The following is a 22,859-nucleotide window of genomic DNA, read 5'->3' as shown; positions in this document are numbered from 1 at the left end:
AACAATACTCCAGGTGACTCCGTACGTAAGCATTGTAAATCGCAATTTTTGTGTCCGAATTTCGAAATAGCTTGCCGTTGCGTGTTATGAAGCCCAGCATTTTAGAAGATTTATTGATGATGTTGTCGATTTGTGGCAAGAAGGTTAATTTTGAGTATATATATATTATTATTTTGAGTATATATATATATATATATATATGAATAAAAAAATTCACATACTAGTACAGCTTGTACTCAAATCGTCTACACATTTTTTCTATGAGCCTTAGTCAATAATATTTCAAAAAAAGTAATAAAACATATTATAAATATAAATTTTACGTTATTTTAAAACACTTCACACCGAAAAATATAAGATACATTTGTCTGTAACTAACTTTATCCGTTGAACTCAAACATTTTTCTTTCAAAGTAAAATATTATTTAATTTATATTTGCAAACATTTTAGAAAGAACGATAAGAATTATTATATTTTCTAGAAAACATTTCATGCTTTAAACTTTTCTTTGTGATGAAGTTTCTAATAAAAGTGCTCATGCTAAGTTTTTTAAACATTAAAAGCAAGTGGTATTTAATCAAGTAAAAATAAAAGTTAAGATTTTAGCTAAAATAAATGTTAAAGCGCATACCTGATTTAAATCGTTCAAATTTGTTTATTGAAAATGAACTCAATTCGTAGGACATATTAATGCCACATTTTATATTCTCGACTTTTTAAACCTTCTGTTGCACTCTTACGCCCGCATCCACAACCATTCATCTCAATCATTCAACGATATTTTAACCTTTTGAGATAATTTCTGTCTACCTATAATATAGCAAATCTACTTTCATCTAAAAACAATATCCATCCTTCATTACCAGATCCGCCTTTGAATGTTATATTGTTTTACTACTATCAGAAGCTAGATGCATGTAGTGAAAGAACTGAAAATTAACATGATATTAAAATTCTCCAGCATTGATTCAACATAGACGGTACTTAAAAATGCAATAACAATAAAAAAAATCGTCTCCTGCAGTAAAATTTCATTGCAAACCAATAAAGCCAAAACAAAATAACAGCAATAAACATAATCTCTGCTATATACAAAGTTTCCGCATATTATTTAGGTAACTTTAACGCTGCGCAGACTGTCAACTTGTTGCCGAGAAACTCAACACAACTATGAAACTGACAGTACAAAGCAACGGCAGCAAGTTGTCAATGCCGGGGCGACGTTAATGCAACGTGTATTAATTTTCATCGTACTCTAACTCCAAATAAATCTGATAAATTTTATATCGCGTAGTCCATCGCAACGCACACTTCCTATCTCCACAGAATCTGGCATTCAGTGTGTTTGTTTGTACGTCTGTACGTCACCACTTCAAAGCAGCGAGCCCCTGCAAATATTTACCTCTGTATGGGCCGACGACAGACGCCGCTAATTACTCCCAATAAGTTCTGAAATATCGCGGGACTTTGGCTCCATACGTCAGGTGCACGTGACTATCGTTTTATGGATTATGAATCAATATTCAATCAGTGAAAGTTCATTTTTACAGCATACTTCAATAGGATAAAACATAGTGGGTCATAATACTAAAAGAACCATACTTTCCTAATCTTAGTTTAAATTTTCAATCGTCAAAGAAAGTTATTCATCAAATATATTATAATCAGACTGAAAAAAAAATCGTGAAACAATTAAAATATTATATGCAACACAGCTACAAGTTGTAATTTCTCCGTATTTTGGTGAATTTTATTCTACGAATTAATTGTATCTATTAAAAAATCTGCTTTAGGGTCTTATGTAAAGGAATGGAGTAGTATATAGGAGTAAAAGCATGGATTTCAGGAAATCTCGTACTTCGGAATCGCAACAGCAACTTTACTTCAAGGATGACAAGTCAGCTGCATAAAGAGCTTTGTCCTACAAAGTTCTGAGTGGCGTCGCGTGTTAATTGTTAATCGTAGCGCTTTCCATCAGGCTAACAGCTTACATCTTAGAAGAATGTTACCAAAAAAAATTCTCGCACGTTGATCTATTAACCGAAATCATTTATATACTGGTACCCTTTATGGAGTTTTAGTGTATAGGCGGATATTTATTTCGTCTCTCCACTCGCAACTAGGCGTTTGACGTTTTCTAATATAATACTGCATAAGTAACGCTTTAACAACCAAATTGAATATGGTATATAAAATAAAAAGTAAGTACCGACGGATTCAATTTAGAGAAAGGTATTTGACACATATGCGATGTCTACCAATGCTAATTACGTGGTATTACTATTCCCGACTATATCTATCTACAGTAGGTATCTTTTCTCCCCATAAAAAAGTCAGTAAAGGCGACAAAGTAAATAAACTGTCCGGACTTGTTATTTCATCCTTTGTGTCTAGGATATACGCAATTAGAAAACTCATACGTGCCGGTTGTCGAGACCACAGCTGTCGCGGGAATTCGCTGAAAAGGCCGGGGTTCTTTCCATCCTTATTACATTGCCGATGTGAAATGCCCGGCTTAATCAGGGTTGCTACTGTATTCAATTTTCAATCTATATTAATACTACAAAAAAAATGCTAAATTTAGTTATGGGTTTGTAGGGGCAACGTTCAGTAGTGGGTTCGTAGAATTTAATCTCTGGGACTACTGAATCGATTTTGTTAATTCTTGCACATGTAGAAATACTCATTTCTTCAGTTCTATAGGATTTTTATTCCGGAAAAAATTAAAGTGCCACGTTTTTTTCCGGAAAACACGTGGGCGAAACCACAGGCAAAAGCAAGTTATTAATAAGAAAAATTAAGTATAATTTTAAGTTATTAATTTTAACTAAATTGTGATGATGCTTCTTCACCATTTGGTGGTCCACGGCTCAACAAAGTTCTCCCTTAAAAAAATCCAGGCTAACCTGCAATAAAAACATCGTGCATCCAACGGGTTCCTGCGACCAATCAGATGTTTACTAATATTTGTTTCAGTACTGTGTAATGTCGTAATTTGATTTTATGTATAAATACAAATTGCCTAATAGCAGTGAAGTATTGTATACTTAAATAAAGCTTAGTCATTTACACACTAAATCAAAATGATGGGAACCAGTAATTTCCTTTAAAATAAAAATTCGTAAAATCAATTAAAATTTTCATGAAAGGGACAGCCCTGAGTCCCGCCCACCGTATCTCCCGGAATAACATTACGCCCGGACAGCCATTCAGTTTGACTGACATTGATATAAATTTATTATTATATATAAGCGGTGTTCGTCACGGAACCCGGACATTATGGAAATACTTTTATTTTTGCAAAATCCTGGGAATTTGAACCGTGGAACATTAATCATTTGATTCAAAAATAATTATTACTACCCTTCTCAACTCACGTAGGGCTGTGAAAAATCAATTTAGAAAGGCTTATTTTGATGGATTGGTTAATGTTATCTTGTTATTGATCCTTTATTTTAAAAAGCCTTGCTTTATTATTTCGTGAAGACCCTAACAACATCAGATACCTACCATTTTTTCTAGATGAGCAGCTTAAGTGTCTGATCACGCAATTGCATAGAAATACATAATATCGAAATATATTAATCAGCTTTTATGAAACTTCAGCATGATCCAGAAAGAACTTATTTTACTTTACCGCAGCCCAAAATTGTGTATCATGCGTATGATTACATGCCTTATTATATTATACCAGTATATTATATAATTACAACACTTCAGTTACCAACATAATTACTCGATGAGTTGTCTGCAAGTTAAACAAGGAACTCAAATACACGTTACATGCGCGAATCTCGTAACACGTACCACAGGTAACGTAAACCTCAACTAGACGTACTTTACAATAAATGTTCTGTGGTGTAACCTTGCCTTGATTTTAGAGTGCTTTTATTTGAAGGAACGATTTAAAAAAAGGAAATTGAGCAGTATTCAGAGTGGATTATTTTTTAACCGGCCCGCTTCCTATGTGACTTGCAAGACGCCTTTTCATGCTTATGGCTGTAGAAATTTGACTTTACTACCAACGCGCAAATAACATTGCTTTTCTTTTGAGCAGTTAGGTAACTATCGTATGTTAATAATATAAGATATAAATATTTAAAAATAAAAATTGTTTTAACATTTTATTATTAGGCTATGAACTATATTTATCCTACGTTTTACATATTTTATAAGGCTTACGCCTATACGTAAATAGGATTAGGCACAGGGATATATTAATGACAGTTCGTTGAACTCATTCCAGGCCGAACGCATACTTGGAAACAGATCTGTTGCAATATTGGGTTCAAACTATCTATTATTACTCTATGAGCTCTCTCGAATCAAAAATTGACCCCTAATGTATTTACATTTCATCTGAAGTAAATAGAAACAGTTAAGTATGAAAGAGATAAATCAAGCGTGCGGTTCAAAGCCATAAATAATATTACCTACGTTACACATCTGTAGAAAAGAGACATATATATGACCGCTCAAGCATCTTTCTTCAACTTCAGGTACTTCAACTGCGATCGAATTATGTATTTCGTTGTAATTCCATTTTAAATTATTATTTGCATTGTACTAATTCAAATATAATTGCCGATCTAGATTAAAAATCGCAATTTATTTTGGCAAAATAAATATTTATTTAATATTACTACACCACGATGTGGGTTTTCGCGGTATAATTATGTTTTTACAGACAATGTCGTAAAAAAAAAGGTTTCCACGTTCGTTTTCAGCTGCTATCGTGCACAATCATTAAAAAGGATGAATTGCCACGCATAAGTTGTTAAAATCGAAATTGAATTTTATCACGTTAACCATATAGTTCATTTTTTTGTTTCATTAGATCAAATTTTATTTTATTAAATGTAAATCCAGTTATTGCACGTCTGTATAGAACACCAAGTGCAAAAGTTTCAACCTTAAAACTCCTAAGTACTTTTGTCCGACTTAAAAATCCACTTTTTCTTTCGAAGTATTTAGAACTTCTTTTAAAAATCAGAGACAAAAACAAACGGAGTAACAATATAAGTTATCCAATTTTGATGGTCGTATAACAAAATAAAGGTCAGGGAAGGAATAACTGCCGACAGGGGAAAATAATGTGTTAACACAGGGTTGTATCGAGTGGATCTGTGGATCTGTTTTGTTTATCCAAGTATGGTGTATATCTAAATTTTATGGAAACCCCGCAATTTCATATAAGTATGGTGTATATCTAAATTTTATGGAAACCCCCTCCGCGTTTCTTGTGATATATTTTCTTAGTTGGTAATAAATAGAATTTGTTTAGCTTCTTGAATGCTAAAGCCGTCAATGTGCTGATTTAGTTTTTGTAAGATAGAAATAAACTTAGGGCCGTCTGTCATAGTTTTACAGTGTTAGTGTTTTGTGTCGCCTCCTCTGACGAAAAATGCCACTCAACGCAGTAAATAATACTGAATAACTATTACAGACGTATACAACGCTTAATAGAAGACTCTTTAAATTCAAGTTTTAGGTATATCTTAACATAAAAACGTCAAAATTACACATTTATTAATACTGTTAGGAAGTAAAAATAACATGGCCGGATATTAGAATGAACATGTCGACTAGCTTTACTACTACTACTTTAGCAAAGCATTAATAGTTTGACGCATTGGATCATTATGAACTATGTGCCCTTAAGTCAATATTGTTCGAAATCTGCATAGATTACGCGTTGATCTAAAGAGCCTTATGATATACGTTTATGTCCCCTCGACTGCAGAATCCATCCCTGTGTTAATAAATATAGTGTCATAAAATAAGTTCACCTGGTTAAGGAGGGCTTGTTAGCGAAGCGATAACTCTGTTGTGACAGTTCAATATCATCAATTGACCGCAATTTCATATAATGCCATATGTCTGCCATCTTGAATTTCATAGAAATTTAATTTATATTTGTATATCTTATAAAAATATATTGTTGCGGCTTATTTCGCGTGCTGGTATTTTTATAGGTCTATTGAGTTATTCTCAGAGGAATGCGTTATTTGATGGATGCCATTAGAGGTATGGACTATTATTAAATTAGGTTCGACCAGTTTAATAGCAAAATATGTTTGAATGAGTACACAATTTTAATTTAAAAAGATAGTACAGATTATAGTTTAAATATGCATAGAAAATAGATATCTTGACTGTCTCTATAGAGTGTTAAATAGAAAGCAATTTTACTTTGGATCCAACTACAAGATATTACATATTTTATTACCTATTAGTTGTAAATTGTTACCTCACAATACCAACGGTCCTTAGAGGGGTTGATTCAAATTGCGGACCGGCCATATAAACTAAGATAATTCCTTTCTACAACATGTTTCAAAATGTGTTGCGCTGATTCCACAATACAACGGAATAAGGGCAGATAGAAGAGCTTACAGAGGTTAACGTCCTAGGTCAAATCACGTGGCTTTATGTCATACTGAGTCGTATCGATACTACTACGATCACGTTGAAGTCGACCCACTGTTAACCCATCAAAACTTCACTACGACTTGCATTGAGATCACATGTAATGTTATCGATAGAATAATCGTTATCGACTCGATAGTAACACCTCACTTATGAATAGGGTTGCCAGTTTCTTGTCACTAACCTGAAGATTATTTAAACTGCAGCATTTTTATTATGTAGGTTAAAATATGAATATAAGGAGGCTTTCAGGCAACCTTATTGTTAATATTTTCTGACAAGATTATAAAGCATCATAGAGCGATTAACAAAAACAAATGTATAATGGCTATCAGTATTATGCCAGCACTGGTGAAGTTTGAAAGAAACTGGTGTCAATAGGTATTATTAGCATAGTTTAGTTACATGGCATTAAATTTACTTAATATTGTTGTGATTGTCTTTCAGCATGCTTACTAAAAAAAATAATGTGTACTGTTTACATACATAACATCACGCATTTATCCCCGAAGGGGTATGCAGAGGCGTAACCAGGGCACCCACTTTTCGCCAAGTATGTTCCGTCCCATGATGTGATAGGGGGCGAGCCTATCGCCATATCGGGCACAAATTCCAGACTCCGGGCTAATACTGAGCAGAAAAAACCCAAATATCACTTTGACCCAAATATCATGTGTAGTGTTTATGCTTTGTGGATATCCTGCTCTCCTCGTCTCATCACTAACAAATAAAAAAAGGCGAAGTACCAGATGAGTGGCAACCCTACTTGTAATAGTAATGCAAATACAACAGAATGTAGATGATACCTACGTTAGATGTTATGTATACAGCGCTGCATCTTTCCCTTATGGCTTCATGCACGACAAAAATTGCATCACCTATAAAAGTTTTAGTGCTTGCATTACCATTTTACATGTCGTTGCTCACGGTTTTATTTAGAGTGAAACAATATTATACCTGTGTGGAGTTTCGAGATGTTATGTTTGTTTTTATTTATCATTGCTTTAATTATCGGCTTCCTAATGGCAAATAAACGTCATTGTTCTTCTAATGGTAGCGTATATTGTGATTGTTTTTGTATATAGCGTATTTTTATTAGTTATTCCAGAAGATATTAGACGATGGACATAAAAACTAGTTAAATGCATGCGTAAAAAATATCACACCAATCCTAAATTAAAATGAGAAACGGATACATAGAAGTAATTGTAAGTAACATCGAAGTTAAGCAACAGTTCAGTGAAACAGACCCTTGGAGCGAATATTAAGAAATTTCTTAGCGTAGGCGGTGATGATAATGGGCATCAGGTGAAGTTTATGCATGTTTTATTACGTTTATTCCATATATTAACGTAAGATAAAATTATATTGATATATCAAACAATGTAACAAAAAAATTCTACCGATTTAGCAATATTTAAAATATTTATTTAATAATATATCAAGTAACAACAGGGATTACATTCATTTTGATTTAAGTATATCTGATGACCTAAATAGGGCGTACGAAAACCCGAATACAAAAAATGCTGACTGCATAAACCACTTACGAAGTTCTGTTTAAACGTTTAAAGGCGCGTTCCAACAGTAAGCGAAACTGCTTACACTATAGACCTACTTATCTCTGAATTAGTGGTTGAAAGGCAGGCTGCATCCATCTTTATCTTCAATCTATATATGGGCACTGGGCAAAAAGGGGCTTACACTTATTACATAAAGATAGAGATGAAAATCTGTATGAATTTAATTTTAGCTTTCAGGCATGTTTTATTCTAGCTTCTAGTGAGGTTAGTTGACTTACATAAAATTTTGCCCCACGCAGAATGTAAAACACAGCTGTTACTTAAATAATTACGTATTTAATTTTATACAAAGTGATTTAGTGTTTCTCGTTTACAAGTTGATAGCGTCTGCACTCTATTTAAGGGAAGGAAAAAACTAAAGCTTAAAAATAATAGTTTCTATAAAAAGTACGTTGTTATAACCAGGCCATATTTCAATGTACATAAATACCTAAAACAATAATATATGTTTACAGAACAAATAGAATTCCCGTTATCTATATCTTCTATATCTATATCTATATCTTCTATATCTATACTTATAATAAATCTGTAGAGAGGTCAATTCTGTACATGAAATATATTTCCAAAATAACTATCAGGGGGTGATTAGGGATCGATACTAATGCCAAAAATGCAATTAGTAAAATTTTTGTCTGTCTGTCTGTCTGTCTGTCTGTCTGTCTGCCTGTCTGTCTGTCTGTCTGTCTGTCTGTCTGTATAACCGTTATAGAAACAAAAACTACTCGACGGATTTTAACGAAACTTGGTACAATTATTTGTCATACTCCTGTGCTGGTTATAGTATACTTTTCATCACGCTACAATTAATAGGAGCAGAGCAGTGAAGGGAAATGTTGGGAAAACGGGCGAAGTTACTCCATTTTTAATCTTCCGTCGCGTGTGCAACCTTAATGGTTACAGCTACGCAGAAATCACGTATGACGGAAATGTTCTCCTTAAAATTATGTAAAATATATCCCACGACAGCATATGTCTATCTTTTATGGTTGACTCACAATAACACGTGTAACTCCCGATAGCTTAGCAGTTCGAAGCATTCTTATTATATTTGTCTACTCTTACGTTTATAACACTCTCAGTCATCCCTAATTAAAAAGTTAACATTATTAAATATTTCATAAAAAAGAATCATAGAAATCGGTATAGAAACACCAAAGTTATACATGAAATACACTAATAATAAGCCATTACGTGTGAATACTGAAGAATCATGCTATAAGATTCCTTCGATTTCACCAGGATCCCATCATCAGACCCTGACCGGACAATCGGACCACCTGCATACCACCATACATTAAAAAAACATCCCGACAAATTGAGCACCCCCTCCATTTTTGAAGTCCGAAATCCACGCGGGCGAAGCTGCGAGCGGAAGCTAGTCAAAAATAATAGAAACATTATAAATAATTCACGACGTTACTTGTTAAATCCAAAATCCGTATAGTCGAGAGAAAATCACGTTTATAGATGCTGGGACCTGAGTCGAGAACATTAATTTCACATTAGCGCCGCCATTTTGTTTTCACTGTCACATGTCATACGCAAGATTTTAACAATGGCGGATAAAAATATAACCTTACCCTTGAACTTTTAACAAGTAGTCTTTGTAGAAAAGTTACAGCGCAGACAAATACGTTCCGTCTTATTACAGAACGAGGTTTAACTAAAAACTTTGGTTTAAACCTATACAAAGTACGGTTTATATAAAAATGGTATTACAAAAAGTGGTTTAACGATAAACCATGGACTATTTGATGGTCTAATGCTAAACCTCGGCGCCCCTGGTTTGATGATGGTCTAAATCGTAAATGTCAAATCAAATTTCAAATCATTTGTCAGATTGTGTCAGATTATCTCTTAAATTAGCGTCTGTTTCGTTGTCTTGTGTTATTTTTTACACGAAAATGGATATTAACATGGTAGATTCAGTCGATATTGAGGATATTGAAGCCGTTGAGCTACTGGAAACGCCACGCCGACCTAATAGAAATCGTGTTCGAGTCAATCCCTTCATTGATTTATCTGATGAAGATTTCAGGCAAAAGTATAGATTTACTAAATCTTTTGCAATGAAAATAGTAGATTTATTAAAGGACCCATTAACTCGAGACACCCGTGGATGCCCGGTGTCTCCCGAAATCCAAGTGGTTTGCGCATTGCGAAGCTGGGCTCGACATGAGGTAAGTCATGAACAAAGCTTATATTTGCATTTAACAATACACTCATAATCATTTATAAAAAATTATACCCAAGTTCCAAATCAATATTTTGTAATTTTTTTAATATAGATCCAAGATGATACAGCCGATTTGCATGGAGTCTCACAGCCCTTTATAAGTAAAATATGCAAAAAAATAGCAGGAGCCATAGCCGGAATATCGCATAGATTTATAAAAATGCCTGCTACATTGGCAGAACAAGAGGAAGCAATGCGAAAATTCCATAGAATTGCAAATTTTCCTTCAGTAATTGGTGCAATTGACTGTACTCACATAAGGGTAAAAAAATTATGTGAAGATGGTGGTTAAATATATATCAATCGCAAAGGATTTCCATCTATTAATGTCCAGGTATTCTGATTTTATATTCATATTTTTCTTCTAAAATAAACAATAACTTGTATGCAGAACCATCCCTAAAGTACATTTGACTTTACAACCTTATACTAGGGATAGAATGTCTTTGTTTAGTGTGACTATTATACAATAAATAATAAAAATTCTAGGTCAGATTGTTATTATTTATGCTTTGCAGGGATATAGTCAATTCATATGTATGTGTTAGATACTAAAATAATCAACTATTGTTCCAGGTAGTCTGCGATGCAAATTTAAAAATAATAGATATTGTTGCCAGGTGGCATAGCAGTGTCCATGACTCTCGAATTTTTAGAGAAAGTCGACTAAAGCAGAGATTTGAGGCTGGTGCCTTCTCAGGCATTTTGCTTGGAGACAGTGGGTATGCATGTACACCGTATTTGTGTACTCCCTTACTGAATACCTCAACACCCCAAGAAGAACGGTACAATAGTGCTCACATTAACACCAGAAATGCAGTGGAGAGATGTTTTGCGTTGTGGAAGCAGAGGTTCCGTTGTTTATTAAGAGGCCTTTACTGTGACATTGAAACTGCAAGAAAAACTATGGTAGCATGTGCTGTATTGCACAATATCGCAATTGATATGAAGGAAGATGTGTTTTCTAGTGGGCTCGAAGACGAAGTTAACAGGCAATCTCACGCAGTTGTTTTGGCCACAGAAAACAATGTTCGCGGAAATATTAGAAGAAGGCAATTTATTGAAAGACACTTTTAATTAAAATAATATATTTTTGTAATAAGCTTGAAATTATATTTTTATACCTGAAAAAGAAAATGATATTAGACATAACTAATATGTGTATTACTGTGACACTTATATAATCATAGCATTGAAAACTTATATAATAGTGGTATATTATTATTCATATGTTACATTTACCATTTAATATTACTCTGTACTAGATTTCTTCGTATTTTCTAATAATTCTATTTCTAGCTCTAGTTTTTTTATTTTTATTTTTAATTTTGCAATTTTAATGTTGTATTCATGTTCTTCTGCTAGCATTTCCAGTTGTTTTTTTTTAAATTGAGTGTTGCTCTCTAATATTTTTTCTTGTGTTGCTACTTTTCTGAAATATCAAATATTTATCCTTTATTCCTAATTTGTTCTTAGTAAATAATAAGATTAATATAAACTTAAGGTAATCTTGCTTACATATTTTGAGGGCCCTTTTTATTATGAATGTTGTTTTTTTTTTCGTCAGTAGTAACGGCAGTCGTCACATTTTGATTTGGGGCATCTAAAAGTATTTTAGTTGTATTAATATAGACTAAAATAAAGTCTCATTTTCATGTTTTATATGCGTACTTTTATTTTTCCTTTAAATATTCGTAATATGATTACAGGTTACAATATATAATATATTAAAGAAGATTTTAATTAAATATAATTTTTACCTTGGTCCATTATCACTTCTACCACATCATTGTATTCAAGGGGCATGTTTGAAGGAGTAAAAGCACTACTAGATCCAGCTATTACTTCCTTAACTTCTAGGGGTTGTAATTGAACCTAAAAATATTCATTATATTGTTAAATTATTATTTTTATATTAATTTAAACAGTATTTTACAATAATAAATAAAAATCAATTGTGCTAACAGCTGTTTTGTTAGCATCACTGTCATAGTTATTGAATTCCACAATAAAATCATGTGGAGCAATAGCCATAATCGCTAGATCTTCTTGCGAAGGTGACTTAGGCTTTTCACCACCCCCCTGTCTGCATTTGGTGATTTCTATGGGTGGACAAATTAGCTTTAGCAGCAAGCTTCATTCTTTTCCACGCTAATTTAACATCACCATCAGACCTATTCTTTCCCATGAGTACATTGATCCTGAAAATATTTAACAAACTTTGTTAATTTGCTTCGTAATAACTGATTATAATAATATTATAATTATAAAAAAAACGAAATACCTCTGTGCTATGTTTTTCCATTCTTCAGTCTTTTTCTTGTTGGAAGAAGCTTTTGTATTTTTGTTCTCTATAATATGGCGTGATTGTGCAATTAATTCGCGAAGTACATCCTATAACATTTTAAATGTCGTTTAGCTTGAAATCCATCTATTATATTTAACAAATTAAAAACTATATGACGGATTTTTTGTTTACTTACTTTTTCCTCAGTACTCCAATTTTCAGATCTTTTTTTCTTTCGGTTATCCATCACAATAGTACAAATAGTCAATTATTCTATATAATAATACACTGATAATAAATTTTAAATCTATTTGCAAAAGTTACCACAATAGTTTTGTTTATTGTTATGGTTTCATATAACGCGCGGGAAGCTTACGTTTCGTAACACGCATTTAGATGTATTACCAGCTAATACAACATTAGTCAAAACTTGAAACCTAAAAAAAAGTGCAATCGAAGTTACAACTATTATTTATCTTGGAGCAAAATAACCACGTCTTAATATTTTTAATACTCCTAAACATTATTTAATCATTAACATTGTTTAAAAACGTTTTCATTTTTGTGTATATGGAACGTTGCGATTGAATGATATCGTATTGAACGAATGTTGTTTGTATTTGTCTGTGGTTTATATATAGGCCATAGTTCAGATGGCAGTACTAAGAAGTCTACGGTTTTTATGAGTTTTGTAATACGGACAAATTTAAACCATGGTTTCTCAGATAAGCCTGGTTTTGTTAGTACAGGTTTAAGCTAAGGTTTATTTCGCTTTTTGTAATAAGACGGTTTGGGTTTTCATCTGTGAGATTTTTATGAGCTACATAACTTTATAATTTTGTTAGGTTGGGATACTTTTAGTGGAACAATGTCCAAGTTGTTAGTTTCATAATTTATTTAACAATGGAATATTCAGCCTTAAATCTTTGTTATTAAAAAAAACAAATAGTTGGCAAGGGTACTAGTATCTGAACTATCAGATGTTTTCGATCTCGCAATACTTGACCCAACATAAATTAGAAATAAAATTAAATAATTTCAATCAATTTATAAAAGGTTAAACATTATTTATATTTTTTATTGTTTCTCTATCGCCAGTTCGGAACCCAGTTTATATAACAGAAGTAAGGCCAAGAAATCTCTATGGACCTTTCTTCAAAATCGGTTCCCAAATGTATTATGTACAATACATAATACAAAATCATTTTTTTATTTTGATTTAAAGCAGTTGATTTATTTATTTGCAAATACTATATTTTTATTTCACATACGCGTGCACAACCATCCCAGGAATTATGAAATAATTTATTGTTCTTGTACCATAGCAATATATTAGTACCTACTTAGATATAGAAGAGGAACATCTGCAAAACATACAAATGGCAAGGGGGTCAAACCTATTCCCTTAACCACATAAATAAAAAATATGTAATAAAAACAAAACGACCTAAAACACTTCCGCTCATCTTCATCTTAAAAAGCACACCTGGTCTTCAAAGTTGGATGAATGGCCCTACTGTTCAAATTTGCTTGATAAAGGACAAGAGTTGTAATAAATCTAAATTTTTTTACCTTTAGAATGTTGGATTTATTGACAAATTTCACGAAAACGTGCCGAGGCTATCAATAACCATATCGTAAATATTTATTTAATTGATGCCTCGGTGGCGTAGTTGTACTGCATGCGCGGTACGGCAGCGCTCTGAGGTCCTGGGTTCGAATCCCGGGTCGAGCAAAAGTGTTATTTGGGTTTTTCTGCTCAGTATCAGCCCGGAGTCTGGAATTTGTGCCCGATATGGCGATAGGCTCGCCCCCTATCACATCATGGGACGGAACACACTTGGCGAAAAGTGGGTGCCATGGTTGCGCCTCTGCATACCCCTTCGGGGATAAAATGCGTGATGTTGTGTTTGTTGTGTGTTTATTTAATTGATTCACGTCTGCAGTTCATGAAATTTTAACTTTTTGACTGATTCATTCAGATAAGTGGTGAAAATCATTCGTTTTCACGTAGCGCTGCTATTTTGGTTGGTTCCAATTATATATAAATTGGACACTATCTTTAGTTACATAAAATACATTTTAAGTTCAAAGAATTTTTCATTAGACCTAGTACTCAAGTTCACAAACGAATTCTATCATTAACAGAGGTAACAAGAGATTCAAACGCTAGATCGCTAGACAAAGGGATAGGACAATATCGAAAGAATTAATTTCAACTGGGCATCCATCTTCTTCTGCATGAACACACCAATTAAATTACTGCTCGAAATTGAAGCTACGAAGCTTCAGTTTCAGCTCAAAACAACGGAAGTACGTAAATGCTGCAGCGAATTGACTGTGAATTATTTGATATTCAGTTTTGTTAGTAGCATCATCCGCGCGAGTACCTTTTCAGAATTATTTGCAATTTGCAATGTTTTAAAACTTGTGGTGATTCTACATTCAAGTGGAATGTAGGGATATAAAATTAATTTTAAAATTCGGAATATTTTCGTAAAGACAAATAAAAAAGGATAATTTAAGTCTATCAATAACAAAATACGCAGTCAACTTTCATTTAAATAAAAAAACACTTATTTTACTTCTTAGAACATATCTTACATGTGATATAACTATTTGAAGGTCGTCTTGGGAGTATTTTTTGTAAACTCTGTTGGGAACAACAATCGTGTCGTCTAGTTCGCTAAATTGTAGTTTTGTCTTTGTTCGTGTTTTATTTGAAAACTACTCGTAGATTGGTGAAGTCGAATACAATTCTTTGATAATCAAATATGTAAGTTGTAGCTTACAAGAAATAGTTTTAATATTATTTTGTACAGCAGGTATTCTGAAATGTAAAGTATCCAATACCTAATATTCAAATGCTCTTTACTAAAAATGAAGATTTTCCTCTTATTGTTTACCATAAACATAATACATAAAAAGAAATTAATTCTATCAATATATAAATCAATTCTAGCCATATCTTCGAAGATATAAATACAATCTATATTATAAAAATAATGCCAGCCCGAAATTAAATACTGCCCACTGTTAAACACGGGCCTCCTCTACTACTGAGAGGGTTTAGGCCTTAGTCCACCACATTGGCCTAGCAAACTGCCATTCCTTCGAAATTCTTATGGGGAATTCGTTAGGTATACAAGTTTCCATACAATGTTTTCCGCCAAGGTCAAAAGAAACTATAATTTACGAATAATATACACATAATTTTAGGAAAAGTCAAAGGTCCTTGGGGTTTAAACCTGCAGACATTCGTCTCGGCAGACGGTTCCACTCTAAATTGGGCTATTGGCGCTACATAGTATTTCTTTTCACTAAAATAAACGTTTATTTTAGTTTTAAACAATTTTACGTGTACAATCATTAAGAATAGCGAGCTTACGTAACTGCTCAATCTACAGATTAATCTGTCGTTGTTTCTTGTGCCACCTGTACATTTGTTTTTGTAGAGCGTTTAACACCAAACATTAATCTCGACCTTATATTTGTAGTATTTATTGCTACTATTTATTGTAAACCTGTTTACTATTTTGTATCTAACTTTTGATTGCGGCATCACAAGGAATTGGGTTTGTTAGAATAAAAAATATAATCTATTAAGATAGCTTAGTCCATACCGAATATCATCGTAATCGATTTTGTCGTATCACGGTAAATTTGTAACGGACATACAGATTTACTTCCACATTTATAGTTATTATTAGTATATTAAGGTGGTAGCTCAAGGTCCATTTTCATACATTTTGTTTCGGCTTTAATCTGGGTAACTAAACAAGTATTTTTTAAATTCAAGTTAGATTAGTTTCGCAGTTGAAGAAAAACGTAAAATAATTAATAATCATGGATATTTCGGCCTTTAAATTTTAATATGACGAAATTTTAAAGGCAGAAATATCCTGGTGAATCAAAATGTATGAAAATGGACCTTGAGGTATCGCCTTAATACGAATATTTAGTTTTCGTTTTTTACGTAGTAGTAAAGTGTTAAAAAATGTTAATGAGACCGATCCGAAAACAAGAATCTATTTGAATCTATTACAAATTCTCTTTATTTCAAGCCATTGTTTGGGAAGGCTTTTGTTGAAAACCACTTTAAACTCTGCCAGAAGGAGTAAAGTTTAGCAGCATCATTCTAAATTAAATCTTAAATCTTTGATGCCTTAAAGCGATAATGTGACAATGGGTAATATTAAGCCTAAACATGTATTTAATTCCGAACCAATGTAACCTTTTCAGAACAGCTTCAGATAAGACTTTCCAGCCCTCAAACCCACCAATACAACTCCTATAAGTCAGGATCAGTAATGGCATGTATTTTATAACACCGAGTGTTGAAGTTCGGCGAGTCTCAGGAAGCACTAATTTATTCAAATCCCGCAAAATAATTAATCTAATAGAAAGATAGGGAAAAGTAGGAAATATTAATTGTTCTTTTCCCTCCTTAGCAAAGCGGGAGACAAAATAATGAACTAAGACGCATTTTAACCATAAGTATATGGACTTATGCAACTAGAAAAGTCGGTTGTTAAGCACCACCCATAAAAATGATTCACCTTTCATTCAATAATGGCTATGGCAAAAACGCCAGAAAGCACTGAAATTCCATCTAGTCTTTACAAGGTCTAAGTACTTAGTATAAAACCTCAGATATTATTTGCATGTTAAAAAATATATCCAGGTAGTGTGTGTTTCTTCTTAGGTGGGTTGGGTTAGTTAAGTACTAAAAGTACAGTCTTTTACTTCCACTTCACCAATCACCATAGCTCCCTTCATCGTGGGGTCAACGTACAACTCCTTTTAAGCATGTTCCAGAAAATATATGTTATTGTTACGTCGCATCGCCTGCCTGTCTAAATATCAAAGATTATATAAAATATATCACATATTAGCTATAGCATACGCAACGTGGACATTACTTTATTTAAATAAAGTTTCATACTCTCTATACAATACCAGATGGGTGCAGATGGAATCGATTAAAATAAACCAGGACTTATCAATCACGCCTTTATTCTCAAAGAAGTAAGCAAACTAGAAGCACGCCTAACCTTTCGTAATATGTATCCCATCCCATGATGTGGTAGAGGACGAGCCTATCGCCATATCGAGCGCTGATTTCGGACTCTAGACTGATACCAAGCATAAAAACGTAGGACTGGACCAGAAACTTAATCTGACCCAGCGCCCATCATTCTACCTACACGCTTATCTGAGAACTGGCAAATTAACAGCTCCTTTTACCTACCCAAATTAATTGTAAAGCCATCTGAGACCGCTTCGGAAGAATATTAAATTTAATTATTATGGGTGTAATTTAATTGGACCCACAAGCCTCATGTTTCTAAATTTATAGCTATTACGAATATTTATTCAACCTTATTTTTATTATAAAATCTTGTAGGTATTACTGATGAATTTAATATCTATCTGCTGCCTTTTCTTATTTAAGACCGATTTGCGTAGAAAATTATGTAAAGAATAATATCTTGCAGTTCTTAAATAAACACAATTACAGAAGTAATTAAGTATACTCTTAAACAACAGTGGTAAATTGAAAAAGTTAGTAGCCCTTCTGGCTGAATAAATTCCCTCTTAATGACGGCAAAGTTAAACAATGGTCAGGTAACATTTTTACTTTGAGCTTCCTGAAAAAATATTAATTAGTCCAACTTTATTTATGTGGGCGAAAATCTATCTTTAGAATTCCGTATCTCAAAAGGAAAACCCTTATAGGATCACTTTGTTGTCCGTCCGTCCGTCAAGACCCTTTTTCCCATGAACGCGTTGAGGTATTAAATTGAAATTCATAACAAATACAGGTCTATAATACCTTTAAGCTGTAACAAAATCAAACTTCTATATCAACGCAATCAAAAGATACAGCAATTTAAGCCGCATATTTTCAGGGAATCAAAACTTAAAGGGTATTTCCAGTCGACCTTGAATCTTGAAATTTGGCATGAAGCTGTGTTTTATAGTACATATAAAGGAAAAATTCCGAAAACCTCTTTTTTTTAGACCTTTGTCTTTAAATTATGCTCTTCCAGCTTTCCATATTGTAATGCTATGGATTTATCATAATACCATAAATATGACTCGATTGTCGTGATCGATGAACTTTTCCTTATATACCTTCAGGTTTGTACGGAACCTTCTGTTTGCGAGTCCGACTCACACTTGGCCTGTTTTTTTATCTGGAAGTGATGCGATGTGTGGTAGGCAATGGCGAAGAGGGACATTTTCTAAAAGGGAACCCTTCACAAGATAAAGGTACCTACCACTAATATGCATAAATGCGGTCTGCAAATCATTTTAATGATAATTAGATTCTATGTAAAGGGACGCCGGTAGGAATCGGGATATATCGACCCTTTGCCACTGGTATAGATGCGATTTACTTAAAGCCAATTTCGCCTATGCTTTACAGTGCACAGCATTCGTTCATCGAGGTTTATTTCCTTACAGAAAGTGTAAATATTTCTATTTATATTTCGTGTGGTAAGTGGATAGATAGATACTAGATAAAGGATCAAGTATTACTATAGAATAGTGTTTTTCGTATTGCCAAACGTAGCTACAGCAAACGACGATGGTAAAGTTTACACAGAAAAATCGTTTACCAATTGCCCAATATAACTAAAAACACCGCGAAGAACATTTTCTATCCAACTAACGTCTTTAAAATTTGCAACTGTAAATTTATCTATAAACCGAATAAGTACTTTAAAAACCTATAAAGTCGAAAAAGGTTTTTAAAGTCATAATTATATATTTATCCTAAAATGAAATACATTTTTTAAAAACCCTTAAAGCCACAAGAATATTCAAGGAGATTTTCCAAAACCCTTTCAATTTACATCAGCTACTTACATAAAGGAAACCTTTACATTGAACCCAAAGTAAGTACTTACTTAAGCGACGAAAGCGCCGACAATTTTCTGCCATAAATAAATATAATCGAATATATTTTCAATTTACAACTTAAAAGTCCGGAGATAAGGTCAAGTTCTATTTAAATATTAAAATAGTTACATTAACTAAAGTAAATAAAGGTCTCGTTCAAAGTATGTAAACTAATTCAGTATATTTTATTTAATTTAACCTTTCCTCTGTGGTCGATTTATAGTAAAGAGAGAATTTTATGTCTTCACCCAGAAGTTTCAACTAAAAGTTGAGATCCCGCTTTAAACGCCTAAAATAAAGGCAAAAGAATTTTTGCAAGTAACTATTTGTATGTAGACTAAGAGAGCAATCAGAAAGTAAGCAAATATTATCATAATATTTTATTTTCAGCTAGGTAGGCAGAGGTCACGGTGTGGCCTTCATTATTTCGGTAACTTTGTGGTCTCAGTAATATTTTTACTGAATTTCCGTTTAAATTAGTTAAGAGCCAACCCAAAGAGAAATATGATACAATTTTTCATGTATTTAAAAAATATATGTTTTATTGAATGTCAACCTAATTGCTATCCCTTAAGATAGGTAAATCCGTACAAATCGGTAAGTTTTACGCGTTTGCGTTGCGTAAGCATAATGTTGCTCCACGGCTCACGTTTATCGTGCTGCTGATTACATTTTCCTTCAAAGGATGACCATATGGTGCGAATTACAATCCATCGTATTTTATTATAAAAATAATTAGTTTTCTAACACTGAAAGCACTCATAAAATACCTATCCTATATTTATATAATATCTTTGCGAAGATTAATCCTTATCCTTGCTCATTTTATATAATGGGTTTAAATTGAAATTTTTGTACATTGTACATAAACTTATTCAACAACACTTGTAAAGTTCCAAATTATAGCTAGAAATTTCCCAAAGTGACGATTAAAGTTATAATTAGTGCTCAGATTGCCTAAATCTGGAATACAAAGCCGTCTCGTATCAAGGGTGTCATATACAGGCCGTCAACATCCATCGATTTATCTTGGAGTAACATATTCTTTGTTGTATTATTATAAAACGTTAACTCAATACAATTTATTGCCTCTTAAAATTCATTGACTCGATTAAATTCTTTTTCGTCAAGACCATTATTCTTCAAAGCTTTGTAAGAATATTCTGTTTTCCTACGGCAACACTGAGAAAAATAAAAGAAATGCTAATAGGGCACATTTATTCATTCTCATAAAAGAGCGACATCTATTTTCAGAATTTCTTTGTGTGCTTTATAATAATTCAATTATAATTAAAACATAATAATTATAATTTAATTATATTGTTAAAATCCAAGAATACATCGTATGTTATGATATTTAATAACAGTATTACCTTATTTATAACAGAACAGAAAAAGGAGTGCGTGGTTACTAGAAATTTACATGTTCTTAATAATGGTGTAATGTCTAACGTATCCATAGTAGTTGGAAGGACTGAGTATGATAACAAAACTTGTTACCATGCTCTTTTTTTAACTAACAAATATTCAGGAAAACTATAGTTTTAAAATAATAAATTTTGAGCTTCAACAAAATGGATGGAAAGGAATAAATAAGGGACCTATATATAACCTCAAAATATATTACCATCTATTCACACATAGTATGAACTGTGTGCGCTACATCTGCTTCATACTATCACAAAAGGGAGGGTAAATGGAGCACTGAGTTATTTTTATAATTAATGTTTAGATGTTGAAAACAAAGAACGCGATAAATATCAGTCCACACAATGGATACAATACCATACGTTGTACTCAAGTGAAGAAGCATCGATTATACTTGAAGACTGTTGCTAAATTCGTACCATTCACAATTGGAGATAGAATGAATCATAAAACTCAGCTTTAAATTGAATTTCTTAGGCTACGATTTTAGATTTGGAAATTCATCGTCTCAACCTTTAAGTATTGAGTTCAAATGGATTGTAAATTCAATCGAATTGGGTAGCTCAAACGGTCTGTATTAAAAAGTAAGTTTAAAGAGTACTTATATTATATACCTAACTAGTCAGCAACCACAGTAGACACAGTAGAAAACTCATCATAGCTACTCCTCCGCCAAGTGGCGATCTAGAGACGACCTAACTAACTTATTAGATCTTTACTGGTTAACCCTGGATCGCGAATGAATGAACGAAACTTGGATGAAGGCGGGTATAACGTCCTGACGAACGTCAAGAGACGTAACGTCCATCTTTGGTTAACATTATATTAGACTACACTGATTTAAATTATCAATCAATTTTATCCATTGTGTTTTAAATCTGATTTATCTAGTTGCAAAGGTCGCTGTGTTCAAGTTTAAATATACTTCTTAGTTCATAATTTCTTTTTTCGCAGGCCAATGTGCTATGAAGTGAAGGGAAGTGAAGAATTTCCAATTCCTTCCTATCTTTCTATTTGATTAATTTTGGTCCGGATCAAAGATAAATTATTGCTTCTAGATACTCGCCAGGCTTCACCGCTCGGTATTATAACATAATGTGTGCCGCAGTCGGTCTTGGCATAGAAACTACAGTAGGAGATGTGAGGGCGATATAGTTCCCACTTTATAAGGTCCAAAATTGTGTCTGGCATGACGGAATTTAAAGATACATGTAGGTATCATCGCTACGATTGTTAACACCAATAATTTGGCAATGCTAATTGTTGTTATCTCTTTCGGTAATGACATTTTAGTAATATTTTACTTAGGTCCTATTGCGCAGATAAAGTTTTTATAAATATATTACCTTTTTACAGTAGCTTTTCACATATTGTGCCATTATATTCCCAAATTACAGTAATGGATTTCTCTCATTATATTTAATAAAGGAAAAAGGGAATAAGATGTTACCCAAGTATTGAATCCCAAAGGCGATGTTACACATCCTAAACAATAAAGTTATTCTCAAGTCAACTATTAGAGTCATGTCACATTCCCGTCACAACGTCGGCATTATTGACAAAACTGTCAAAGGCCCATCAAGAAGATTAGAAATATATTGTATTTCTTACAAACCACACATAGCAACGTTATTTTTCTTTATAATATATATTTCGTGACAGTTTGACGTTGATTTTTGAGACATTCTGAAGCTATGGTTGCACTAACGTCTAATTATATTAATTAGGCGTTAATTTTGGGCAATTTTTTAGCCATCTGATAAAAATTATTCGTAAGATAAAGTACAACAAGGACTAATTAAAAATGCATGCAAAAATTTGTTAATTTGTCTCATTTTTATATTCTGTCATATTATAATTTATTTGATAACTTTTATTTGACGTTTAAAAAATCAGCCCTAAGTGTAGCTATGACGAGACCTATCGTAATAATTGGGTTACGGCAATAAACTTTTGCAATACAATAAAGTATTAATTTGATAG

At 32.8% G+C, this 22,859-nt stretch overlaps 2 protein-coding genes across 3 annotated transcripts in view; both read left to right on the top strand.

Annotated features, from left to right (window-relative positions):
- LOC115442853 (soluble guanylate cyclase 88E) overlaps positions 1-22,859 on the top strand; it is a 96,955-nt gene that overhangs the window by 43,870 nt on the left and 30,226 nt on the right. The window lies entirely within an intron of this gene.
- LOC119189639 (putative nuclease HARBI1) lies at positions 9,661-11,552 on the top strand. Its single transcript, XM_037439908.1, has 4 exons — positions 9,661-10,196; positions 10,305-10,536; positions 10,742-10,749; positions 10,829-11,552. The coding sequence occupies exons 1-4, from the start codon at positions 9,825-9,827 to the stop codon at positions 11,327-11,329; spliced, it is 1,113 nt and encodes a 370-aa protein (XP_037295805.1). The 5' UTR covers positions 9,661-9,824; the 3' UTR covers positions 11,330-11,552.

Source organism: Manduca sexta, chromosome 18 (genome assembly GCF_014839805.1).
Source record: "Manduca sexta isolate Smith_Timp_Sample1 chromosome 18, JHU_Msex_v1.0, whole genome shotgun sequence".
NCBI lineage: Eukaryota > Metazoa > Arthropoda > Insecta > Lepidoptera > Sphingidae > Manduca > Manduca sexta.
This window is presented reverse-complemented; position numbering and strand designations above follow the sequence as displayed.

Coding starts and splice junctions, on each gene's coding strand:
- LOC119189639 (XM_037439908.1), top strand. CDS start 9,825: ATGTCAAATCAAATTTCAAATCATTTGTCAGATTGTGTCAGATTATCT. Junction 10,197..10,304: donor GAAGCTGGGCTCGACATGAG/GTAAGTCATGAA, acceptor TTTTTAATATAG/ATCCAAGATGATACAGCCGA.